Source organism: Equus przewalskii, chromosome 21 (assembly GCF_037783145.1).
Source record: "Equus przewalskii isolate Varuska chromosome 21, EquPr2, whole genome shotgun sequence".
Lineage (NCBI taxonomy): Eukaryota > Metazoa > Chordata > Mammalia > Perissodactyla > Equidae > Equus > Equus przewalskii.
The window spans coordinates 43,133,182-43,160,019 of NC_091851.1; the positions used below are offsets into that span (position 1 = coordinate 43,133,182).

At 43.7% G+C, this 26,838-nt stretch overlaps 2 protein-coding genes across 5 annotated transcripts in view; one reads left to right on the plus strand and one right to left on the minus strand.

Annotated features, from left to right (window-relative positions):
- The window catches only part of RTF2 (replication termination factor 2), a 40,620-nt gene that overhangs the window by 5,369 nt on the left and 8,413 nt on the right, over positions 1-26,838 (plus strand). For both annotated transcript variants that reach the window (XM_070589617.1, XM_070589618.1), the window contains exons 4-5: positions 2,271-2,410; positions 6,356-6,434. In XM_070589617.1, the coding sequence (XP_070445718.1) occupies positions 2,271-2,410; positions 6,356-6,434 (219 nt within the window). The remainder of the gene's footprint in view (positions 1-2,270; positions 2,411-6,355; positions 6,435-26,838) is intronic.
- LOC103561023 (beta-1,3-galactosyl-O-glycosyl-glycoprotein beta-1,6-N-acetylglucosaminyltransferase 7) lies at positions 377-24,868 on the minus strand. Of its 3 annotated transcripts, XM_070589616.1 has the most exons (5): positions 24,748-24,868; positions 19,162-20,190; positions 18,067-18,162; positions 5,485-5,549; positions 377-598 (listed from the first exon to the last, which is right to left on the minus strand). In XM_070589616.1, exons 2-4 carry the CDS (start codon positions 20,129-20,131, stop codon positions 5,530-5,532), a joined length of 1,086 nt encoding a protein of 361 aa, XP_070445717.1. In that variant the 5' UTR covers positions 20,132-20,190; positions 24,748-24,868; the 3' UTR covers positions 377-598; positions 5,485-5,529. The 3 variants fall into 3 exon arrangements, with proteins under 3 accessions (XP_070445717.1, XP_070445716.1, XP_008533631.2); XM_070589615.1 differs by lacking the exons at positions 377-598; positions 5,485-5,549 and adding an exon at positions 10,000-10,253; XM_008535409.2 differs by lacking the exons at positions 377-598; positions 5,485-5,549 and adding an exon at positions 10,870-15,060.

The window sequence follows — 26,838 nt, forward strand, 5'->3', positions numbered from 1 at the left end:
GAGAACGCTCGCGTAAATGACTCACTGAGGCCACACGGCTGGGTCATGAGCTGCTTGACCCGGAACCAGAGCCCAGGACTCCTGGTCTAAGGCTTTGGGGTTTTTCTTTCCTTTTTATTATTTGCATTATTTTCTTTTTTATTTATTATTAAGCTTTTTGTTTGAATTCTTGGGTAATTATAGGAGACATTTCAGGCAAACTGGTAATTCTGAAATGCAGCTAATGGTAGTGCTGTAGAAATGACCGTCATCTTTTACTTTTGGAAGAGAATTTGCTCCTGAAAACCCATGGTAGCGTAATTATCTTACCTCACAAGTGTGATTATCATTGAAATTAATTTATATAATTCTATACTAAAAACAATATTCAGTGTATGTGCTTGAACTTTTAATTTTAATGCAAAAAAACTTGCAAGAGGTTGGAACTGTAAAGACAAAAGGACTGAAAGTAACGCAAATGTAGATGATCATTGCTGTCAGTGATTAGTCCACAAATGCTCTGAGCTGAGAACTCGAGACACATGCCAGCTGTCAGCGGGGAAGCTGACGGTGTGCATGGTGGCTTTCCTTTTGAGGCACTCAGCTGCTCTCCAGAGTTCTGAAATCAGAATGATGGGGTTAAATGTGAAGAAATGCCTCAAATGCTAAAAGAGGGCTAAGTCGAACTCCTTGTGAAGTTGAATTTTTTTTTTTTAATTGGCACCTGCGCTAATAGCTGTTGCCAATCTTTTTTTTCCCTTCTTCTCCTTCTCCCCAAAGCTCCTCATTGTATATTCTAGTTGTATATTCTAGTTGTGAGTTCTAGTTGTGAGTTCCTCTGGTTGTGCTATGTGGGACGCCGCCTCAGCGTGACCTGACGAGCAGTGCCATGTCCATGCCCAGGATCCGAACCGGCAAAACCCTGGGCTGCTGAAGTGGAGCACGTGAACTTTAACCACTCGGCCACGGGACCGGCCCCAGGAAGTTGAGTTTTTATAAACCTGAATGGCCAGATCTTGGAATATGATAGTATTCTCTGGCTAATAGTTTGCCTTGGACTCATTAGGCTGTGGCCTCACAGATTTTACTGTCTATTCAACTATTAAACACAGATGGTTGATAATATGAAGCAGCCTCCGTGAGGATTCATCAGCAGGTAAAGAAGGCATTCCTGGGGGCCGGCCCTGTGGCTGAGTGGTTAAGTTCGTGCGCTCCGCTTCAGCATCCCGGAATTCACTGGTTCGGATTCTGGGTGTGGACCTACAGACCGCTGGTAAAGTCATGCTGTGATGGCATCCCACATAGAAGAACTAGAATGACCTAGAAGCAGGATATACAACTATGTCCTGGGCCTTTGGGTAGGGAAAAAAACCACGAGGAAGATTGATAACAGATGTTAGCTCAGGGCCAATCTTCAAAAAGAAACCAAACAGCTTAAGCAATTAATGAGTTTATTTAAAAAAGAAAAAAAGCAAGCATTCCTTTCTGCATGGAATTAGTACAAAGCTTTCTCTTAGTGGAGTAATGTTTTTTTGATGTCAGAAGTTACTTTTCCTTATATAGTAAAATGTTTGCAAAATAGAAATTAATTTATTTACTGGTCAGTGTATTTTCAAAATCTTGTTCCTATCACAATTTATTTTTAATTTTATATCCATATTAATTGATGGCCAAAGGAAAGTAGCTAGGAACTAGAGGTTTGGATAGGAAGGTACTAGAATAGCAATCTTTCTGTTGATTTGGGTGGTTACTAAGGCTAAGGATTATCCATTTATCAGATGAATTCTTTTTTTTTTTTTAAGATTGGCACCTGAGCTAACAGCTATTACCAATCATTTTTTTTCTTTCTGCTTTTTTCTCCCCAAATTCTCCCAGTACATAGTTGTATATTTTAGTTGTGGGTCCTTCTAGTTGTAGCATGTGGGATGCTGCCTCAGCATGGCCTCACGAGCGGCGCCATATCTGTGCCCAGGGTCCGAACTGGTGAAACCGTGGGCTGCCAAAGCGGAGCGTGCGAACTTAACCACTCGGCCACAGGGCCAGCCCTGACATATATGCTTTTTTGTTTGTTTGTTTTGTGAAGAAGATTGGCCCCGAGCTAACATCTGTGCCATTCTTCCTCTGTTTTGTATATGGGATACCTCCATGGCATGGTTTGATGAGCAGTGTGTAGGTCCACGCCCGGGATCCAAACCCACCAACCCAGGGCCACAGAAGCAGAGTGTATGAACTTAACCACTGTGCCACCAGGCCGGCCCTTGAATTCTTAAAATATTGATGTTTTTTCACAGAATGTGACAGAACTAAGGCTTTCTGATAATCCCGCCTGGGAAGGAGATAAAGGAAACACCAAAGGTGACAAACACGATGACCTCCAGCGGGCACGATTCATCTGCCCTGTTGTGGGCTTGGAGATGAATGGCCGACACAGGTCAGTAGTGGATGTGGAATCTGGTGAAATGATGCTAGTATTGTTGGGATTTGTGCCCTAGCTTGTAATCACATGCGCTTCTGTAAGATACCCTTTGGTATGGGTAGTGTCTTAGAGGCTGCTCCTCGCCAGACCACATTCATTCCCTTTTTGTACTCTGGCATTGAAGGCCACTCAACTTTGTTGTCTGTGGCCTTCTGTTCTTGAGTGTTCTGTAGTTTCTTGAGAACCTCAAGTAAAGAGGGACTTAAAAATTTCTCATGTGACACTTATGAGACAAGTTGGGTTATTTGATCTTTTCCTATGGGAAAGAAAGCAAAGGACAAATGTTTTCCATCAGACAAAGCCTATTTCCTTATAATTGCCAGAAACTATGCAACAAAACAATGGTACAGAGTGGATGGTCTGTCACTCAGCAAAAGGTCCAGCTGATAATGATAACTTGCTTTTGATTTGTAGCTAACGAATCCTCTGGCTAGGGCACCAGAAATTTTAGGTTGAAATTTATATGGCAAATGTAAGTGACCTGTATATTTTTCCCCTTAAAAAAATACAAATGTTGAATGGGTTAGTAGGTACCTTTTTATAGGATGTCTTGCTAAGCAAAAGCTTTAAACCCTTTTCACACCATTAGAAGTATCTTTAATAGACTGTCCTCTAGAAACTTCCATCTAACATACCACATGTTGAAAGGTAGCATTTTTTTTTTTTTACTATTTTCAATTCAAGAAAGTGGGGGGAAAAGCATCTCAAGTAAGTAAGAACTTTGAGCAGTAAACAACCACATTACTCTGGCACATTTGTACACACTCATTTAACAGACATGTGTGCGGTGTGTGGCACGCTACACCAGAGAGACGAAGCACAGGCTCTCCAGTGGAATAACTGTGGCCTTATGGGTTTGGAGAGAAGTAAAATTTAAGGCCCAAGGACTGTGTGCTTTTAAAGATTATGCTCTTCAAATAGTGTGAATGTAAGTCTTCTAGGCCTCTCTCAAAGTTCACCATTTAGTGGTAACTATGTGAGGTGAAGGATATGTTCATTGGCTTGATGGCGATGATCATTTCACAGTGTATAGGTCTGTCAAATTATCAAGTTGTACACCTTAAGTACATACACTTCCGATTTGTCAGTTAGACCTCAATAAAGCTGAGAAAACAAAAGTAAATAAAAATAAAAAGCTAGGGGGCTGGCCCCGTGGCCGAGGGGTTAAGTTCGCAAGCTCCGCTGCAGGCGGCCCAGTGTTTCATTGGTTCGAATCCCGGGCGCGGACATGGCACTGCTTATCAAACCACGCTGAGGCAGCGTCCCACATGCCACAACTAGAAGGACCCACAGTGAAGAATATACAACTATGTACCGCGGGGCTTTGGGGAGAAAAAGGAAAAAATAAAATCTTAAAAAAAAATAAAATAAAAAATAAAAAGCTAAGTTCACCATTTGGGTCAAGCAGGAAATATTCTAGGGAACAGATTCATGTTCCTAACCTTGTCCTACTTGCGTGTGTGTGGGTGTGCACATACTATTTTGAGATGAAAGTCATAACATAAAACTAAGCATTTTAAAGTGTACATTTCAGTGGTTTTTAGTACTCACAATGTTGTGCAATCACCACCTCCATCCAGTTCCAAAATACTTTCCTCACCCCACAAGAAAACCGCCTACCCATTCTCCCCTTCCCCCAACCCCTGGTGACCACTGGTCTGCTTTCTGTCTCTATGGATTTACCTATTCCAGATATTTCCTATGAATAGAATCACCGTATGTGACCTTTTGTGTCTGACTTCCTGCTTCTTTTTAAGAAAACCATAGCTTATCGCAAAAGAGGAACTTAGTAGAAACTGAACTCTGGGGTCTTGAGCAGGGGTTACCTGTAGCCTCTTGCTGTGACATGGCTTCTCCTAGTGTTTTCCCGTTCATTTTCTGGTTAGTCTCTTCCCCTTTTTCTCTTCCCAGTTAAGTGAGTTTTGCCTGTTTTGGCTTTGACCTCCTGCTATTAATAGGGCCTCTGCAGGGCCGACCTGGTGGCGCAGCCGTTAAGTGCACACATTCCGCTTCGGCGGCCTGGGGTTCGCTGGTTTGGATCCTGGGTGCAGACATGGCACCACTTGGCAAGCCATGCTGTGGCAGGCATCCCACATATAAGGTGGAGGAAGATGGGCACGGATGTTAGCTCAGGGCCAGTCTTCCTCAGCAAAAAGAGGCAGATTGGCAGCAGATGTTAGCTCAGGGCTAATCTGCCTCAAGAAAAAAAATAGGGCCTCTGCACTAGAAAATTGATTTGGAGGTTAGTTTGTATATTTAGTAAAGTTTGTATGATAAAGATTTAAATTTATCGAAAAATAGAAATAAATTACTAGTATAATAAAAACACTGGGCCTTTGTTTAAAGAAAAACAATTTTCTAAATTCTAATAATTAGTAAGCATCAGTAAAATAGAAATCTTTTTTGATCCTAAACAACATTTAATGAATTTAGGACAATGTTGTTAATTGGATTTTTGTTAGGGCAATTTGTATCCATTATACTCCCTGGGAAACTGGAGAAAATACCTATTGTGGTGTTTTTATAGGGATACATAAAGTAAAACTGTGAAAGTGCTTTTTGCCCTTTTCCCCCAGTCCTGGCCTCTGGTGGTAGCATTATTAGTTGTTTGGTGTTGAATGCTCCCCCCACCCACACACACACACACACCGGCACACACACCACACTCCCCTCCACCTCTGCAAAGAGAAATATAAAATGCGCATCTTCCCACAGTTGTGGGATCATGTTATACATATTTTGAAACCTCTTTTTTTCCCTACTTCTTTGTCTAATTTGAACATGTTTTCATGACCTTATATACAGATTTACCTTATTGTTTTTAGTAGCTATACATAATTTGTTTACCCATTCCCCTATTGGTGAACATTTAGGTGATTTCCCCTTTTTCCTTGTTACGGACAGCGCTGTACTACACAGCTTCATAAGTGTTTGCGGGTTTGCGGACTTGGGGGCATGTTTCTATAGAGGAATTCTGAAAGTGATGCTTTGCTTGATACCGCCAGGTTGTCCCCCCGTGTTGTACTCACCCACCAACAGATGGGCCTGTTTCCTTAGTTTCCAACTGGGTTCTTCTAGGCTCTTTCATTATTGCCTGATAGGGAAAGCATTACATGTCATTGTTTTGAAATGCATTTCTTTAATTAACAGTTGAGGTTACACATCTTTTATATATTTTGGCCATTTGTATTTCTTTTGTGAACTCTATGTTAATGTCCTTTGCCCATTTTTCTATTTAATGTTTATTATTGCTTTTCTTTTTTTTCAAGATTGGCCCTGAGCTAACATCTGTTGCCAATCTTTTTTTTCTTTCTTTCTTCTCCTTAAAGCCTCCGAGTACATAGTTGTATATTTTAGTTCTGGGTCCTTCTTATTGTGGCATGTGGGACACCCCATCAGCTTGGCTTGATGAGCGGTGCTAGGTCCACGCCCAGGATCTGAACCGGTGAAACCCTGGGCTGCTGAAGTGGAGCTCGAGCACTTAAGCACTGGGCCCTGGGGCCAGCCCCATTATTGCTTTTTAACACCTCTTTGAATACTCATAAACTCTTAATCTCATGTGTATTTAAAATATCTTCTCCCTGAGTTCCTATTCTGTCCTTGACTTTTTGTTTGTAGTGTTTCTTTTTTAATGTATCTATTTTTATTTATAGGACAGACCTTATTCGAAAGGATTATTGCAAGGGGGTAGGAATAGGACTATGGCCTATGTTGGTGGTTTTAATGTCAATATATATATTTATTTTGGACATACTGATTTTTTTTGTAATGGCCTCAATGGCCCATTTGTCTCTTTGTGGTTCTTGGCCTTTGTGTAAATTGAACAAATGTTCATTGATAATCTGGGTAACGATTTAAAAATTGTTATTTGTCCTTCTCCATAATTGCTCGTTTCTCCAGGTTTTGCTTCCTGCGGTGCTGTGGTTGCGTGTTTTCTGAACGAGCCTTGAGAGAGATAAAAGCGGAAGTTTGTCACACAGTGAGTTGTTTACACGTGTCGTGTGTTCCTTCTCAGTAAGTGAGGAGATCAGATGATTTAGTGTCCTTCCCTCCATGTGTCGTTTCAACATCTTTCAATTCTTTCTGAAACACGGATCTAATTAGTAGTTTCTCTGCTTAAAACCCTCCTACAGCTCGTCACCACTGGAAGTACAGGCTCAAACTACCTCTTGTGACATGTCCCCGCCTGTCCAGCTCACCCCCAGCTGGGGCCGCTCCCCTGACCTGCCAGCCTGGAGGGCTCCTGCTCCCTGTGAACTTAGTTGCAGAGTGATTGCTTCCCTGTGCCTGTTCCTCTTGCCTGACCTGCCAGCCTGGAGGGCTCCTGCTCCCTGTGAACCTTGGTTCCAGAGGGCTCACTTCCCTGTGAACCTTGGCTGCTAAACCTCTTCCCCGTTCCCTGCGCACCTTGTTATCCCATGCATCTCGGCAGAATGTAATTGGTATTTGTATGTTGGTTTCCCCACTGGACTGTGAGAGGTTTTTTTCTTCTTTTTTTTAATAAGACTTTATTTTTTTAGAGAAGTTTTATGTTCACAGCAAAATTAAGAGGAAAGTACAGAGATTGCCCATCTACGTTCTGCCCCTACACGTGCACAGCCTCCCCCATTATCAACACCCCCACAGAGTGGTATATTTGTTAGAATTGGTGAACCTACGGTAAGACGTCATCATCATCATCCAAATGTCTAGTTTACTTCAGAGTTCACTCTTGGTGTTGTATGTTCTGTGGGTTTGGACAAATATACGATGACAGTTATCCATCCTATGGTATCTTACAGAGTATTTTCACTACCCTAAAAATCCTCTGTGTCCCACCTGTGAGTTTTTGAGCACAGGGAGCAAGACTTGTCCATCTCATACCTCCAGGGCTTATTCTCTCCAGGGCATGTCACCTGTCCTCAGTAAATACTCACATGAGTGAACAGATAAGTTAATGTAAGAGCTCACCTGCTCAGCTCACATGCAGGAAATACTGATGACTTGGCTTTCACAGTGTTGTTGCTGTAGCCCAGAGTGTTTGTGTCTTTGGTGTTCTGCTGGCCCACAGAAAGCCTGGCATTTAGTTAAATGTCATGGATGCCAACAACTCCTGTCTGTATTTTCACCCATATTAACTCTGCTTGAATTTCATTAGGCCTACCTGTACTGTTTCTCCCTGTTGTAAATTATTCTTCATTCACCAGCCTTCACTGAATGACTGTTATGAGCCAGCCCCTGTCCTAGGCACTGTATGGTGGGATATCATGGCGGATGAGATTGATACAGCCCCTGCCTTCATGGAACTCACGTTCCAGTTGGAGAAATAGACAATAACTGAGCAAGGCACTATCGATTGTGACAAGTGGTAGGAAAGAAACGAGAGGATGATGGACCGGGGGGCAGAGAGACTGCCTTGGTGGTGGTCAGCCAAGGCGCCTCTGGAAGTTTGAGCCAAGACCTAAAGGGTGCAAAGGAGCCAGCTAAGCAGAGCTTGAGCAAAACCTCAGAAGTGACAGAGGACTTGGCTAGTTCAAGGAACAGAAAGTGTGGTGGAGGATGGGGACAGGAGAGGAGAAGTAGATGAAATTGAAGGGTTAGGCAAGGGTCACTTCACGCAGGGCCCAGGTGGCCACACTGGGGCTTGCAGATTTTATTATAATAGTAGTGGGAAGCCCGAAGGCAGCTTTAAGCTGGGCAGGATGTACTTTAGTTTCGAAATGATCCCTCTGTAAAAGAAGCCAGACATGAAGCCAAACTGGGTGAATCCGTTTGTTTGGGACTCAGAGATAGGCAAAAGGCCATTGGTGGTGAAGAAGTCAGTAAGGAGCATGGAGTTGTTTCCAGCTCGGGGGGATTATGAATAAAGCCATCATAGAATTTGGAATCTGTCTCATTAAGCTTTTACAGAATTCAACGAATGCATTCAGGAATTGATTTGTGTCATGTATTCACCAGTGTTTCTTACATCCTGTGTTAAAGATGATGTTATAGGTGTTCCAAGGAAAGCAGAATGTAGATGACACAGTCCGTGCACTCAAGGAGACTGCAGTCCTGCCAAAATCATGTTACATAGAAACCATATTCCACTTTGTTTTCTGAGGCCAGGTCCCAGGTGCATGGTAAAGATGTTATTGGAGTTCAGGAGCTGGAGAACTTTCTTTTGACTGTCCTGGTGAGAAGTGGCTTCATAAAGGAGCCTCGAAGGCAGAGCGTGATTCTCATCAGTCAGCCTTTCCCAGAGGTTGGGACACGACTGCTGGTGGTGGGGGTGCAGATGTGGGGTGGTCCATGGACAGGACACCAACATCTCTACAAGACACCAGACAGCAAGATAGTCACTCCTGCTTTGGCTTTCCTTCAGACCGGCTGCCTGCCTTGAGGAGAAAGTCTCCATTTGGCCCTAGTAAAGCTTTATAACACCTCTCTGACACTCACTGAGCTCCTAAAAGAGAGTGGACCTTATACGCAGAGTTTAGCAAGACTGTTTTGTGTTCTCTGTATTTTTATGGTTACTTTTATAGCAATGGTTCCTGTTTTTATATTTATGGTAGGAATATAAAGTTAACTTTGAGAGTAAATTTAAGTAGAAACAATATGTAGGTTTAAAGAAAAATATTAAGATACTGACTACAGTTGGCAGGAGAATGCCTGAAGTTTGTGAGACAGTTGTAAGTGATGGCGTGTGTTGTGGGGGAGGGGAGCAGGTGGAAGAGGTGGAGGGTGTTGAGAAGAGGAGGAGGAGGAGCAGCAGCAGCATTCGGGGGAGGAGGCACCCAGGCAGTCTACGGAGATGGGAGCGCAAGGTGCGTCTGACTGTGTGGCGGAAACTTTGAGTGCCCAGCCACGGAGCGGGTCCAGGTGGGAGTGCAGTAGGGAGCCATTGATGCCTTTGCAACAGCAGAGTGCTTTGGGAGCATAAACATGTGGACCTGTGCAAGATGACAGAGAGAAGACTGAACAAGATCAAGACTTTGACAGCAGGTGCGGCAAAGGAGCCTATACGAAAAGCTTTGGGAAGGAGAGGGACCTCAGTTGGCATGGGATTCCTACGAGCGAGAAAGGAACTTTGCACAAGTGCTCTGTATTCAGATGTGTGTGTGTTTTAAGACACAATATAGAAGATGTTGTTTAAGTGTCAGACACATTTTTAAGGATGCTCAGGCAGTCTACTTGAAAGAATATAAATATGAGAAGGCGGGACGTGAAGCTGAAATTTATTGCGGAAGCCAGCTGACCTAAATCCGTGGTTCCCAGACCAGAATTGCCACAGTGGCTCAAGTTCCCGTTCCCCATCTCAGACCCACTCGGTCACCATCTTCAGGGTTGGTGTAAAGCCCTGTGGACTTCTACTTGTATTTAAGAGTTCCCAGAATTGTTCTGATGAGCAGCCAGCTTCGGGGGACTCATGATCTAAAGCAATCAGACTTTTTTTCCTTCTACCCATAATGGTAACCGTCTCTTAGATTGGCGTGCAATTGTCCTTTGCATAGGCTCACGTCAGACATCCATGGTAGTAACCAGGTTGACACACTTGCAGCAAAACAGGGCTGTCTGGACAGAGCTTTATGGAGAAGTTGATTTTATTTCATGGAATGCAACATTGCAAGAGAGTTCTAGAATCATTTTGTTGGTGCTTGGGAAATCTTACTGAGCACTAGTGAACTTTTGAAAGTCTGTGCCTTGAAGGGAAGGAGGCAGGAGGAAAGGGGAACTGTCTGCATCGGGCGGGGTTGAACAAGTTGAAGCAGACACCAGGTGAGGACCAGAAGCGCTGGCTCCTCCCTCTCCTGATGGTGGCTGCCGTGGCTCTTGAGACCTGCAGTCAAGACAGGACACTGGCTGTCATTCAGGAATAACTCCGGGAGAAAATTTTCTTCAAATAAATCTGTTGCCAGAAGAGCAAGATAATGAGCACTTGTCACTACTATAATCTACATAAAAATTGCCTTTGCATAGCTAGGGTCACTACTCTATGTATTCGTCTGCTAGGGCTGCCATAACAAGGTACCACAAACTGGGGGACTTAGACATTTATTGTCTCACAGTTCTGGAGGCCGGAAGTTTGAAATCGCAGCGTCGGCAGGGTTGGTTTCTTCTGAGGGCTGTGAAGGAAGGATCTCTCCAGCCCTCTTTCCAGGACTTGCAGACGGCCTTCTTTTCCCTGTGTCTCTTCACATCGTCCTCCCTCCATGGCGTCTGTCTCTGTGTCCAAATTTCCCTTTTCGTAAGGACACCAGTCATACTGGATTAGGGCCCACCCTAGTGACCACATCTTAACTAATTACATCTGCAGAGACCTGATTTCCAAAGAAGGTCCCAATCTGATGTACTGGGAGCTAGGACTTCGGCATATTAATTTGGTGGGGGAGGGGAGCACAATTCAACTGATGACACTATACACTTTAGAAAATCATGGAGCATGGGACAGTGGCACACTTGAGTAGGAGTCATTTATTCATTCGTTCATGCAACCAATATCGAGGGCCTGGTGTATGTCAGTTTTGGCTCTCACACCAGCACTGGTTTGGGAATATCGCTTCACCCCTCTGGGCTTTAGATTCTAATATGTAAAATGAGGAAATTATAGTGAATTCTTGGATGCTTTCCTTTTAAATCCAAGATTCCAAACGGTAACATTTTTAAATGAGGAAATAAATGACAAATTTGTGTACTGTTATCAGGAGTCGAACTCATACTTCTAATTTAAAGTCTCTAAAGCCTGGTAGTACTAAGTATAATCAATCATGGTTGGCCAAGTGCTGTAACAAGCAGCCCCCAAATTCCAGTGGCTAATACAGTGCAAGTTCCTGGCTGGGCAACTTCCTTCCAAGGAAAGTTCAAGGACTCAGGTTCCTGCTGTCTTGTCGCTCTGACCTCTTCTGGTTTTTGGAGTATTCTCCATTCAGTTGACTGATAGGAGCAGAGAAGGGAGTATCTAGCGTGTGATGTTTTTATGGGCCAGGCCTGGATGTGCTGTCCATCACTCTGGTCACATTCCATTGGCCGGAACTCAGTATGTGACCACACCTAACTGCAAGGAAGCCTGGGAAATGTAGTCTAGCTGGATGCCCAGGAAGAAGAGGTGAATACCACCCATTTCTGCCAAACTACCAAAAGGAAGAATGATGGTGCAGTTTCAGGAACTGTAGTGTATCATGAAAATGTGAAGGAAGTGAGATAAAGCTACAGGGTCAAAGTCTAAAACAAACATTTTCATTTTTTAGGTAATGTCTGAAATTTAGAGAAACCAATGTCATGAGAACAATGTCAGGAACCTCAGTGATTCTTAGGGTGCACATTTTCTCTACTTGTTACTCTAGTTCCGGCTGCATTTGGACTGTCAGTTCACTAGAAGAGACTCGGGGGTTCAAAATTCCTCTGGTTCTGGACTCTGAAACATGGTGTGCACCCTGGATTTCAGTAAACAGGGTCCAAAGAGGTGTAGTTGCTAGGTTTTTTTGTTTTCACTATAAACAAATCACTAGCCAAAAAATTAATTGTATTCCCTACTGTGTTCTTTCCTTCTTGCAATAAGAAGACAGACATTAGAGTAATTACAGGTTGCAAAGTAAACGATGTGCTTGTTAGTCACAGTGTGTCTCATGGGCCTGCAATATCGGCATCACCTGGCAGGTTTTTGTTTTCTCTTTTTGAGAAATGCAGACTCCCAGGCCCCTCCCCCGACCCAGGAATCAGAATCTGCATTTTAACAAGATCCCCAGGGGATTTATCTGCATAATCGAGTTTGAGAGCCACTGATCTAGATATTAGAAGGATGATCGGTGGCATGTGACTTGCTGGCTTGCCAGCTTCATTTATTTAGGCTTTGTGATTATTCATTATTTAGGCTGAGTGGGGTATGTGAATGTTTTAAAATCAGAAGTAAAACAAAAATTCACTCTCATAGTGGGTGTCTTTTGTTTTTTTCATGGAGGGGTGGAGTAGAAGGGGAGAAAATAAGTTAGGGAAGGGAGGGGGGTATCTTCAGAAGTGGTCAGCGAATTCTGATTTTCAGGCCCTGGCCTCCTTCAGGTTATTATTTAGCTTTCTGCCATCTTTATGTCTGTGAATATTAACCCTCAGGGAATTGCATAACATACGGCACAGGCAGCCTTAAACTTTTACTTGAAAGAAAATGTAATAGAAAAATTGAACCGTAGACTCTACATGTTAGCAAGAAGTTTCTGTTCCCAAAGAATTAAAGAAATTATCTCAAGTCCCTATTAATATGTCGCCTTTAAGACGTGGTCCACGGCAGTGTATTTCAGACATTTTTTACATATGGTTTATTTTTGTTGTTTTACTTTACAAATGAGCACAGTGGAGGGACTCAGAGCAGAGTGAGCAGCGGCTTCTTCTTGTTGGTCCTGATGCTGCCCAAGGCTGCTGCTTTCTCCTGGCCTGTCCCATTCATGGCAGCTACCTGCCTCACAGCCTCCCCCGTCCCTGCCTCCCTGACACTCCACTGAAACCAGCCCGTACTTCCCGAATCCCTTGCTGCTCCACGCCACCATGCCTTTAAGTTACTTCTATTATTTCTGTTTTATCTGTTAGTGAAAAGATTTGTTGAGGTAGCCTCTTCCGTTAGGACGTTTGAGCCTTTTGAGGGCAGGTGTACGTTTGAATTGGTCCTTCTTTGTGTTGGGTAAGGTGGTATAGTAGAGGCTTGCACGCTGGGGCCACACTGCCTGCCTGGGTCCAAATCCCAGCTCCACCTTCTTAGCCACGTGGTCCTGGGGCTGTCCCATCGTCACCCTGTGCCTCGGTTTCCTCATTGGTGAAAAGTGTCGGACATTATTCTAAGTGCTCGTCTTCATAGCAAATCTATTAAGTAGACACTCTTATTAGGACCCTTTTCATGGTAATATGACTGTACTATGGATTGACATTGAAATGGAGTGAAGGCAGGCTTGTGTTTCAAGTAACATGAAAAGATTTAAGCTTCTTCCCTTTTTTTAATGGGGTTTGCACTTACTTGCTGGTGAGTTGTTATAAAATACAGGGGACACAGCCGTAGTGAATCAAGCTTTCTGAACCTCCAGTCCGAACGTGGCCAGTTAGCACCACCCGTGAGCACTGTCTGCCCATCAAAATGTGGAGAAAAGCAGTGCTGTCCTGGGGCTCGTGTGTTCTTCTCTTTGGCAGTCTTAACGTTTTCGGTGTGTGCTTTCGTTAGAATTACATATCTTTGAGGAAGAAATGTTGTTTAAACAAAGATGCTAATATTCTGTGGTTAGCGTAAGTTTGGTTTGTGGGATCTGCTTTCAAAGCCTCTTTTCCGTCTGGTCAGCTTGATGCTTTTCAAGGGCTATTTTCATGGACTCGAAGGGGATTTGATTCCGTTTCTGTGTTTGGGAAGCTTCAGTTTACTGAGTTGTTACACTTTGCCTTTGAATTATACATTTATTTCTTTAGTGTCCTCTCCTGTGGTTCCTGCTTTTCCTTATTTTAGTTACTTTATCTTGTGCTATTTAATGGTCATACATTTTCAGTCTCGTGTGATGCCACAGACTCTTTTAGAGAAAGAGAATATTATATAAAGTCCTCAATGAAACATCAAAGTCATGGACTTTTTACAGACCTGGATCTGTGAGAAGAGAGAATTAAGACCATTCATGCCTTTGACCCATGCTGTTCAGCATGGTAACCACCAGTCACATGTGACTATTTAAATTTCAGTTAGTTAAGAAAGGTTTAAATTAACTAAAAGTTAAGATTCACTTAATTGGTTGCACTAGCCACATTTCCAGTGCCCCAAAGTCACGAGTGGTCGTGGTCGGTATTGACAGTACAGACGTGGAACATTGCCATCATCTCCGAAAGTGCTGCTAGACTGCGCTGCCCGCTGCAGAGCTTCGAGGCGCCTTTTAAGAAGTTGTGTTTCAACTCCAGATTAATTTCACTTTGCCCAAAGGAAGTAAACTCTTGTGTGTTTTTCTAGGATTACCAGAACAAAGTTACATTGTTCCCAGCCACAGAGGACTGTTTTAGATAAGCATATTTTCATTTTCAGTGGGAGTCTTGTTCTGTGTTAAATTGCTTCAAAACAAGATGTGTTCTTATTCTAACTTGAGCCTGGATCTAAGTGTTTGGAGAATTTTGATTTTTAGCAACTTCTTACTGAAGCAGGCAGCCTTCCAGGTGGCTTTTCAGTATGTCACCAGCAGTACCTTGAGTTACTTTTTCTCTTGTGATTTCTCTCTCAAAGCTATAAAAGTGGCCTGTGATCAATAGCATAGTCTTGTCAATAACATGTTTCTAAATTCATATTAGGACTAATTTCTATCAAGGAATGATTTTCCCGTTTTTTCTTCTTTGGTTGAATGTTCTCTTATTGCAAGTCGGGGAAACAGAATGATACCAACAAGAAAGCGGATGCTCTTTGTAACTTGCAGCTCAGCGGTTCAGTCTCGTATTAAAGTGACTCTCCTGTTGAAAATGCCAGTGTGCTTCCACAGGAACCTCTGCCTGCTGTAGGACTTTAAGTCTGTGCCACCTCTCCAAGCACGTCACCACAAGAGGGTCTGTTGAAGGGTCGACTTTGTTGGCAAACAAAGAAGGTGATTGAATGATCCACGGCAAGTCTCCTGGGCCATACACACAGCTCTCCTGGGCATAGTGGCCTGCAAAGAGAAACGCACACTTAGCTGCTGCTTCCTTGTCAGTTGACCTTCACGCACAGACGCGGCACCCTTCTCCTAAGGGGTCTGTGAGGCCTCTCTGCCTCGCGGGAGTTCACCTTAAACGTGATTTCCATGATTGCGTTGACCGGGCTTTTGTGATGAATTTTGAATTTGTGATGGGAGAGAAGTTCTCTGTCTTTCTGTTAGTGCTCTCTGAAATGTTTAAGGGCTCCTTTAGGTGAATACTGTGGAATTTTAGCCAGCCATGAGCACGAGGGAGATGCAGTAGCGCGCCCATGTGCCGGGTAAATCTGAAGTCTGATAGCTTCGAAGTTCCATCAACTTTTAAGTGTTTTCCTTGGTTGTGGATCGTTCCTAAGTTTTGTGTTGGTTTTAGTAAGTCATTGCTTCCAGCTTTCCTTGGTTTTGCAGATGAGTGTTTGATACAGAGAGAAGTAGTTAAAATCGGAGGTATGGTTAGAATCCAGTGCTGACTGGATTCCCTTGAGAGGCACTCAGTAGCGCCTTGTATGTGCCTGGCACTGTGCCTGGCTCTTCCAACTCTCTCCCTCTTAATCCTCCCAGCAACACTGGGCGTGGTTTCCCTCATCGCCTGCAGTTTGCAGAGAAGCTCGCTCTCAGCTTGTGTGTGAGACCCGGCTCTCTCCCCAGGCCAGCCCAGTAATCCTCCTGCTAAAAGCCTATCTTAAGGAAATATTATGAAAAGGGGGTGGAACTGTGTGCACAAAAATGTCCAGTGTTGTTTGTAAAACTGAAAACAATCAGAAGGACCTTTCCCCTGCTGAGCAGACGTTCTCTCGGAAGGGGCTAGAAGGGGCTCATGGTAAGCATTGTGTACGTGGCAGCTGTTACCAGAATGAAATCTTTTTAACTGACAGGCATTCTTGGTACCGTGTCATACAATAGAATTACATTTAACCAGTTGAAAAATATACGTATGGAGACAAGCAGTGTGAAAAAGGACGTGGTGCAAACAGAATCCGCTGCACCATCATAACTGGATAAATTTATATACATATGGATTTGAACCAAAAGGGACACAAACAAATGAAACATTTCAGAGCATTGTGTTAATGCTCTTTTAGTGATTAAAAATAAACAAACTCTTTGTGGCTGATAGTAATGGGATGGCTGTCACTCCGTGTGCAGAGCTGTGCCATAAGCTCGCCCAGTGCAGTGGCGCCAGGAGCTGTGCCTGCTTTGAGACCCAGCTCTGTCACTTCTTGTGCTACTTTCTGTGACTTTGGGAGCAACCTCACTTCTCTGAGCCTGGGGTTCCTCATCTGTGAAGTGTGACTAATAACAGTTTCCACCTGAGAATTGTCGTGATGCTTGACTGCAGGCCCAGAGCCAGGCTCCAGTTTGACGGCCTGGCCTGGGCCGGGGGCTGATTCTAAATGCTGGCCATGGCTGGCTGTGTTACCGCTTTACTGGGGCAACAGTTTGCACACTGAACCTCGAGATGGCAAGAACTTTCTGAAGTGTTTACTTTTAGGGAATGATGATTTTTAAGAATTAGAGTAACTTGGGTTTTTTGCAAACGTTATTGAAATATTGTTTGCCACTATAATAATTCTGAATCATTACTTTATTATTGATAGCAGCAACCCTTCATGACTTCCTATACTGTTTGTGCGCCTAAGGGAATTGTGTTTTCAGACAGAATCTGAGCCCCCTCCTATGAGCATTTATTGACTAGTCCCGTCAACCCTGGTGTGTAATGACAATGCACACCTGCTTTCCAAAGAAAGGCCAAGGTGGTTTGTTAGCGTCTTGTTTAACTGTTACCTTCTTACTATGTGACTGTCTCCCTAATTGAATCATATCTACCTTTTTAAGATACTAGAAAATTATTCTTGCCCTTCTGACCCAGTACCTGTCAGGAGGATGGCTGTGCACATGAACTATTTTGAACTATTCTGGTGTTGGATTTTACATTTTTTATTTGTCTACAACCTGTTTGTTTTAGGTGAGTCTTTTAAACAGCTCAAGGACTGGATGAACCTAGTTTATTTTGCATATCTAATCTGTATTCAAACGTGAGGACCATACCTAAACCCTTCACGTAGGGTTTGCCCTAGTCTTCCTGCTTTCTCTGTCCACCACACTTTCCAGCCCCCTCCAGGTCAGGTACCCTCTGCTTTCCTTTCCGTGAATCCTCCTAGAGCATCCGCGCATCTCCCTGCTGGACTCGTGTGCTGTGAGTTGTTCATCATCCATCTTTTTCTCCCGGATACTGTCTGCTCCTCTCCAGCAGCCATCTCCAAACTGGGGGTCCGGTGGGTGGGGAGAGCCAGCCCCGGGAGCGTAGGCATGAATAGCTCCCCAGGAGCCAAGTTCTAGCTCTTCGACCCCGTGGGTATTTTCCCCAAAACTGATGTGCCTGCGAACTCCTCTGCAGTCAGCCAGTTCTCTTCCAGACTCTTCACACAAGAGGGACACTGCTCTCCCCCACCCCAAATCTTGCTTTTGTGTATTGTCCTGGTAACTAAAACCTTTGGGACACCAGACAAAGGGGCAAAAAAATTCACAGTTCCTCAAGGAGAGTCTCCTGAGGGCAAAGCCAAAAGACGGTCCTTCAGCAGGAACTCCTGAGCAGCTGGGGCAGGTGCCTGTGTTGTTCAGTCGTCTCTGCTGACAGAGAGCCCCAGGGAGACACAGCTTGTTATTGGTAAATGTTTGACTTTGAGTTCTAGGAGCAGGTGGAAAAAACCAGCTAGCTTGTGTATTGTTATCTTAAAACTTTAAAAGTTGCAGCCCTTTTGTGTGTTTGCTTTGTGAAAATTTATTAACCCAAATACTTAAGATGTGTGCACTTTTCTGTCTGGATATTAGAATTAGAAGTGTTTTAAACTGGGCAGCTGCTGATAGGGTCATCACTAATTGCGGATTGCTGTAAACGTGGCGGTCGGTCTTCCCACCGTTGCCCAGGCAGCAGCTGGATAGGTTTTGTAATTTAAGGGCTTGTTTTGGTTTTGTTTTTACCTTTACATCCATCGTGAACATTTCCCTCCTCGCTTCTCCATTTAATGGCTCGAATGTTTCCTTCCCAGCCAGCGTTTGGTGTGGCACCCGGAGCATCTAAGGGAGAAAACAAAACAAGGAGACAGTGTGGAATCCAGCTGCTCAGTTCTTTTAGAACAAGTTCTTCTGCATTGTCATTTCCACTTCTAGACACCGGAATCAGTGAGAAAGACCGAGGGCAAGTCCAGCCTCGTTTAAAATGTTTAGTTATCGTCTGATGCTAGGCTCGGGGCGGGTGCTGTGTGCTCCCCTGGCACTGGCATTGGGGTCAAACAAGGTCTTACGTTCCATCTTTGTGCTTAGGTTTCGCTTTTCATCCCTCTCTCTGGCCCTGGGCACGCACTCAGTGTTTACAGGTGCTCTTCGCGATTGTACAGAGTTTCTTGGGATTGTGTTTTCTCTGCTAACAGCCCTCTGAGGTGACTTGAAAATAGGATTTTCAAAGGATATGAGAGATTATAAGAAGGTCCTGATGGATTTTTGCTAGCTTCATCATTCATACTGCCCCCTGGACTGATTAGCTGAGCTCTTAAGGCTTGAAGCCACCTTCCCTGTAGGAGCTGGTCAGCTTTATACAAAGGGAATAAGTCCACTTAAAGGAGGGCATCAGAGTTCCCTCTGCCTCTCAGAGAACCTATCTGAGGTATCATATTTGCCACCAAAAAAATGACTACTCTTAATATTTTCTGTTCTTAAAGAGCCCCTAACACAATGCCTGGCACCAGTAGGTATCCAGTCATATTTAGTAAGTGAATGAAGAAATGAAGAACTTTCCCAAGATTTGTGCTCAGAATTTTCGAAAGGCTCTATTTGAGGAGAAGTGAAATTCTGGTATTTGTTTGGAGAGGGAAGAAAAGCAGCCAGGTTGGCTTGGGCATGTGGCACTCAGCAAGCATCAGGCCCCTGGAATCAAACGCCGTCCTGCACTCCCCAGTGGAACCTGGAGCTGTTCCCCAAGCCACGGCAAGACAGCTGAAGGAGAGACTGCAGTTAAGCATAAGCTTCTCCTGCTGCCACTCTGATCTGAACAGACGCGGTCTTGCTGGGTTGTCTTACCTTTCAGTCGGTTCAGAGTCACCCAGTAATGTCGCTCTGGGCTGTGGATGTCTTTGGACCACTGAAGCATGTCTTTTGCACGGATGTCAGTCAGTGCAAACTCTACAAATTTCCTCGTTAGTACGTAGTAAGCGCTTCCAAAATAAATTGTTAAGTTACGGGGCGGTTCATGTTTGAATCTTTGATTGGGAGAGACATAGATACTTCCTTCAGGGGCGAGTTCGGGATGACTTTGACTTGTCTTGGATTTAGTGTTCGGTGGTTGGATTACTCCAGGAGTGATATTTTTATCGTTCCATTTGCTCCTGATGTAGTGGATAATTTCTTTGTTGGTTTTGATTGGAAAGTCTTGTCCACCAAGATTAATGACGTAGTTCCATTGAAATTTGGAATGGACTAGATCTTTCATACAATTAATATCTGCCTTTAGTCTGGGAAAGCCAGTGTAAGCCACTTTCTCTGTCTTTGATGACATAAAAATATTTTCAAAACAATTAACCAGGGTTTGCACAGCAGTCTTGTACTTCTTTGGGGCCTTTTTATCGACATGAATACAGTAAACATTTTGAGGTACATAAATAGCTCTGAGAAGCCGCACGAACATAGCCAGCTCCTTATGAACAGTTATAATATATGCCAAGGAGAAATTGCCCTCTTCTGCAGACAGGGGTCTGGTTATGAAATGCAACTCCTGGGAAATCCTGGAGCAGTTTCGTGGTGTGTGTAAATGAGCAAGTATTTCAGCTCTGTGAGGGTTTTTACAAAATTTTGCAACTTGGGGGGCTGCCCCTTTCCCATCAAATAAAGCTGAACACAGTTCCTCTGGATAAAAGCCACACTCCACTACTGCTGGGTAGGTGGGTTCCTCCTCTGGTTCCTCGGGAGCTGGATTCCTTAAATAAAGAAAGATGAAGATGCAGATGGCCGTGCACACGAGAAGTCCCGGCCTTGTGACTCGCAGCTGGCTCATGTTTTGAGCTCCAGGCGCCTTCTTAGTCCCATGGTTTGAGATGTGTGCCTTTAAGCTTCCTGAAAGAACAACAGACAGAAGTTAGGGTGTGTGGCTCTTTCCCCACCCCCTCAGCTTTATTGAGCATACGTATTTAAAGTGTGTAATTCGATCAGGTTTATGTATGTACACACCGCTGAGACCATCACCACAGTCGCGATAGTTAGCGTTTCCCTTATCCTCGGAAGTTTTCCTGTGCCGCTTTTACTCCATCCTCCTTCCGCCCTTGTCTCTGGGCAGTCGCCGATATGCTCTCTGTCACTATGGATTAGTTGGCACATGCTGTAGTTTTATCTAAGTGGAATCATTCACTATGTACTTTTTTGCCTGGCTTTCTTCACTTAGGATATTGATTTTGAGATTTCATCCACGTCACCAGTTATCACCTCTTTTTTCCTTTTTATTGCTGAGCAGTATTCCATCATATGGGCATGCCACAATTTGTTGATCCATTCACTACTGATGGACATTGAAGTTGTTCCCAGTTTGGGGATATCACAAGATGCTATAAGCGTTTGTGTACAAGTCTTTGTATGGACCTATGTTTTTGTTTTTCTGGGGGTAAATACGTAAGAGTGAATTGGCTGGCTCATATATAGCTGTATGTTTAACTCTTAAGAAAGTGCTAAACTGGGACCAGCCCCATGGCTGAGTCATTAAGTTGGCACACTCTGCCTCTGCAGCTCAGGGTTTCACCAGTTCAGATCCTGGGCATAGACATGGCACCACTCATCAAGCCGTACTGAGGCGGCGTCCCACATAGCAGAACTAGAAGGACCTACAACTAGAATATACAACTATGTACTGGGGGGCTTTGGGAAGTAGAAGAAGGAAAAGAAAAAAAGGTTGGCAACAGATGTTAGCTCAGGGCCAATCTTGAAAAAAAAAAAAAAAGAAACTGCCAAACCGTTTTCCTAAGTGGTTGTACCATCTTACGCTCCTCCCAGCAGTAATGAGAGTTCCGTTTACTCTATATCCTCACCAGCCTTTGGTGTGGTCAGATTTTTAAATTTTAACCATTCTAGTAGGTGTGTAGTGGTAATAATTCATTATGGTTTTACTTTGCATTTCCCTGCTGGCTAATTATGTTAAGCATGTTTTCATGTGTTAATGCCCTTATTTTAGCAGATAAAAAAATCTCTAATACTTATTTTGGACATAGGTACTATCCTCTTCTGCATTATTTAGAGTTCATTTTATGCCGTTATAATTGTATCATGTTATGAGAATAAATCTTTCCAGTAAAGGAGGCAACAAATCAAGAGAAATTTTGTGATCACGTAATTCAGCTTGTTGAAATGAGTTTATGAGTTGTTTTCAGAGAAGGCTCCAGTGATTAAAAATAAGATATCTAATAAAATTATTCAATAACAATTTAGTTGCCTCTCTCAAGCTCTACAGAGATGCATGAGTAGGTGTAGCAGAAGCAAAAAGTGACCAAAGGTGTTTTACTTAATTCTCACTGTGTGCAAGGATCACCCTTTGGAATTTAGGGAAGAAAATTGATCAGGGAAAATTTTTGTCTATATTGTTAGTAATGATTTCTTTCTTGTTTATGAATCCTGACTCTTGGTTTCTGTAAAGAGTCTTATCGTCGCCTGTTCCTACTTCCTATTTTTAAAAAGCCCATTTACTTCTGACCAGTGTTCTGTCTCAGATTTGACATTAGTCCCTTGCCTTTCCATGTCATTTTCACAAATGCTGTGTGGATGAAGCTTTAACCAGGCAGTATTTTGAGTTATCCCTGTGTTCTCAAACTTTGAGCTAGTAAAAACTATAAATGCTGATTGTGGATTTTTAAATGTATTTGTTTTCATTATATAGTTTCTTTTTGCCCATCATGCTTCAAAAATAAAAAGCCATTGCCAAATATGCCACATTACAATGTTTTATGTTGGTTCAGTGAATGTTTGTTGATTGCTCCAAACTTAAAACATTATGGCATAATTTTAAAGACGTTTTTATAAATTACGTAATACTTTTTATAAACACGAAACTGTCATAATTAACACCTTTCATATCTGGCCTCTAAAATAAACAAAACCTGTATCATGAAAACAGAAATGCAGTGGGAGGGAAATACCTTCTTACACTTTCTTCTGTATTATAGCCTTAGTATGGGAAGGAGCTTTTGGAGAAATTGGTTTTTCATCTTGGTTTTCATTTTTAAGCTTATGGTCAAAGTAAAACATTCTGGTCTCATCACAGAAATGTTAGCCCCACTTCACTGACACATTACACCCCATGTAAACGTACCCTGTGGCGAGCCCAGGGGATTGGGTATTTTCAGTAGTTTATAATAATTAAATGAAAATGGGTCCCGTGTGTAGCGTGCTGTCCTTCGGGGTAGTGCGTGGGCTAAGTGTCTTCCCTCCCTCGTCTAGAGGCAGGCTCGTGAGCTTGGCTGTGTGTTCATCAGCCGCCTTGCCGCCCCTGGTTCTCTTGGTGCATCTTCCTCCCGGCTCAGGGTCACTGTGCCTTCAGACGCCGGTGCGCACTAGAGTGCCGTGTTGAGTGAGAACTAGGGGCACCAGCACTTCAGCCTTATGGTCACTGTTTCTGTACAAGCTTCTCACGGTAGTCGAGCCAGCCTCATTCCTGAAGCCTTGGGAGATTCCTCTGCTGTCGAGTGGAAATAGTTCTTGCTGTTGCTGTAACGTAACATCTAGTGGGTAGTGTGGCAATTCCCACAGGAAACGAGGGCCTGGCAGTTTTTCCTTTTTAAGTAGTGAAGAGCACCATTTTCAGTTTTGCAGACACTTCCTGGCCTCGATTCTTGATGATTTGTTGTTGTTGTTTGGTTTCTGTAACGTGAAGTCAACTTTTATAGTCATAATGAAAGTGTAATTATTAAACATGTGACTTTCTGTCATTAAATTAATTTCCAAGCAATGTAAGTGGCGTTTTCCAGGTGTGGGGAATATGCAGCTCATCAAATGTGCAGTGTGTCTTTCGTGGCCTGGGGATACTTCGTGACCTTGCAGTCCTCTGGCTCTGCCCCTTGGGTGGGCAGCATCATTCAGGGCTGTGCAGTGGGCAGTAGGAGCCAAGAGCTTCCGACAGTGAAGAATGTTCTGAGGATGGTACGTGCAGTTGACTGAAGGCATGTGACATCTAAGAGATACTGTAGAATATCTTTCAGCAGAAAAAATTACTAAAGTTACAGGTGAGGATGGTGTTTGAATTTTTTTCCTTTTTGTGGTGCCAGAATCTATATAGTAACAAATGATTTCCAATTATAGTTCTCAGAGTGGAGTTATTTTACATTTTATTTTTTGTGCAAGCATATAGTTCCAAGGCGTTTCAAAACACATTGCTGTCCTAATTGTTAGAGCCTGTGAGTATGTTTTTCTTCTTTTCTTCTTACTTCTTTATTTTTCTGCTCCCCCCCCCCCCCACACACACACACAAGTCTTAACAGCCAGAAAGAAAAGCCAGCACTATGGGCTGGTATCGTGTGTTCCCCGGGACCCTTCGTGCAGGGCAGTCATTGTGAATTTGTCATGATGGGTGGAATTTGTCATAAAGACTTTTGGGGGGAGTTGACATCCCATATAAACGAGCTCTTTTTGCTGAATCTTTTATACTTTGTTTTTTTGAAAAAAGGTAACTCCTGTGAGTAAACAGATAATGAAAGGGTATCTTTAAAGGTGAACTTAAAATATGTTGCCGTATATTCTAGAATATTACTGTTTAGAGCATTAACATTAGCTTAACCAGATTAAACAATTTATTCTCCGTTTTCCGGATTATGGATGAGGCGTGTGATAGTGCCTGCCTCACAGGGACACTGGGACAGGGTACAGGAGCCAATGGAGGTACTCAGGGCTTGAGTGGGTTTGGGTTGCTTAGTGCTCGCCAGCCCCCTGGAGTAGCGTGACCCCGAGACCGTGAATGTCGGTGCTCTTTCCATTTACTGTATGTTTGTCCTAAAAAATTGGCTATAGCTGTCCACAGCAGGGAACATTTTGTGTCATTGTTTTTGTTGCCTCTGGGCTCAGAATGATGTCCAAAGCACCCGACAAGTCAACACAGTTTTTTCTTGAACTGTTTGAGCTTGTAGTATTACTTAGACTGATTTTGAATTCCACCACTGTCCAGTAGATGTCTTAATCACAACGTGTTTATTCCTAAGATGTGTATACATTTTTTCGGCCACTTTGATATGAAGAGGAAAACTTCGTTTTAGGCTATCTTCTCAAAATAACCACAACAAAATACACGTTTTTATTATTGGCGCAAGACGAGAACTGAGGATTTGCACGTGGCCTGGAGGCTGATTTAGGTTTTATCTCCCATGTGAGAAATGAACGCATGTTGACATTTAAATTTAAAAATCCAATTGATCTCATCCTTGACAATATTCCACTTTTATTTTCTTTGGCTTAAATGAAAAATGTGGACTATTTTTGAGAGAAAAAGATGCCTGCTACATCTGCATTTTACAATATTACTGATATGCCAATATTTCTATTTTAAAACCATACAGGAGGCAAAGGAAAACATATTTTACTTTAATAATAACACCTGCTCAGCCGTGCCCTTCCTGAGCCCTGTGTGGCTAACGAAGCACTCACCGAAAGCCGCGCCTCATCTTCCTCGGGTGGGAGTCCAGGCTGCATCCCTGCCCGGTGGTGCTCTGCTTCCGTCAGCGGCTTGTCTCATGGTGGCTCCGGCTTACATCACGTGGACAGAGTTGCTTGGCAGGTTTTGTTACCCTTTCATCCCTGGAGGATTTTATTCTTGTTGATTCTGGCATGTAGATTGAAAACTACTTGTGGCTTTTGCTTTTCTGAGTATTTCTTCAGGACTGAATCACTCCTTACACAACGAAACAAGACGACTGCAGAAAACACTTGGCCCAGATGACAGGCAGAACACAGTAGTTCTTGTATTCGGAAAGCTGGGTGAAATCCTGGCAGTCGTGGGTTACATTCTTTAAATGCTTTTAAACATAGGAGGCCAGATTGGGTTTTCTGATCCTTTTTCATCAGAGGGATAAATAAAAGTCATTTAAGAATCTTGTTTGCTTCCTAAGTAGCATTTCGAAAAACGCGAGTGTCCTTCCTGGCTCTCCAGAGGACCTGATCTCAGGGATGCAGCCTGTGCCCTGCCTCTGTCCTCTGTCGCCCTCGGGGGCCAGTCTGTGCCATAGCTTGTTGTGGAGGTGGAGTCTGTCCCACGGTTGCAGCTCTGCCCTTTCCTTCTTCTCTACCACTGGGTGCTTGTACTCTTAACCTCCTTCCTTCTTCTGCTTTCAGAGGTCCTCTCCCTTGCTCGTCCTCTCCTTAGGCTTACCACAGACAGCTCTAGTGGGAAGAGTGAAGCCGGGAGCTGGGAGTCACACACATAGAGACTTACCATCCTTGCGTATATGTCCAGACACCTGAGCAGGGTACGTAGTCAGATGAGTACGGATTTTCTTCACCTGCCCATGGGTGATTCAAGCTATCTGTTGCTCTTTTGCAGAACAGTTGTTGCTGTTGCCATAGAAAGATTCCTTCCTTGGCAGATAGAACCGAGTCTCTTGCTGCTTAGGGGCTGCAGCATTGCTGTGTGTGATGTCTGTGCTGCTTATATAGAAACAGATTTGTGCGACCTTCCAGTGCTGAGACCCTGCGTATGTTTGTATGGAGATACTCAGAGACCCTGAGTTGAGGGACTAATTTTAGCTAGCAAGAATTAGGAAAGGAAGGTCTTTTTCTGTATGGAAAGGCCACCGTGCAGCTGTGGAGTCTTGCTGCAACTGTGACCCTTTCCTCTGAGTGCTTGCTTTAAAGACCATCCTGCGTGTCCTGCTGGCCTGGACCAGCAGGTCCGTGTGTAATGGCCCGTCCCGAAGGGGTCAGGACTGGTGCTGGATTTCACCTGTTCCCTCGCAGCCTTAACCTGGAAGGAGGAAGATTCTCCAAGCCAAAAGCAGAGGAAGAAACAACTGAGAAAGTATCGAGAGAGATGCCTACATAGTTTTATACTTCCGGAGCTCACAGGAGAACACAGAATAACAACCAGACATACTGGGAGAACCGTTGTAATAGATGGCCAAAGGCTTAATGGGCTCAATATATCCACTGCCTATGCAGATTGATTAAGATTTTTAACAGTGAAAACCCTAACAAATAAAATGGACATATGGTGTATACATGTAATTTAGAAGAGAGGCCCTGTGAGTGCAGTAGGGTTTATGTTTCTTAAAGCCCAAAAGGAGTATCTTCTTTTGCCTTTCCATTTGGTGTACTGTTTCCTCTCAGGTGATGCAGTATAATGGGCACTCTCGCATGTTAGAGTGAGTGTAATGTTCCTGTGACCATTTTAGGGGAACTCTTTGGCTTTAAAATTTCACTCCCTTTCATCCTGGTTTGAAATATTTCTTTAGGTTGTATTCTCATTCATTTATTCGGCGTTGTTTACTGAATGTCCGCTGTGTGTAGGACCTTGGCTTAACACTGGGCTCCAGCCACGACAGACAGAGACCAGATCCCCTGCCGGAGCCTCCACTGTGACAGAGGGGCAGTCAGTGATGACATGCAGGCCGTGAAGTGCCGCACAGGAAACAGGCAAGGTTCTGTGATGGAGCAGAGCCGGGTGTCAGGAGTGCGGTCAGAGGGGCCTGCAGGTGCTTGCTCACTGCATGTGTTTGTAAGAACGAAGACTGAGAAACCGCCATC

What these genes read in the sequence shown, in the direction of transcription:
- LOC103561023 (XM_008535409.2), bottom strand. Translation starts at nt 20,131, where the DNA reads ATGAGCCAGCTGCGAGTCACAAGGCCGGGACTTCTCGTGTGCACGGCC. An exon ending in GACTCTGAACCGACTGAAAG is followed by an intron (nt 18,163 to 19,161) that starts GTAAGACAACCC and finishes TTTCTCCCTTAG; the next exon opens with ATGCTCCGGGTGCCACACCA. An exon ending in TGTTCACGATGGATGTAAAG is followed by an intron (nt 15,061 to 18,066) that starts GTAAAAACAAAA and finishes TTCTCTTTGCAG; the next exon opens with GCCACTATGCCCAGGAGAGC.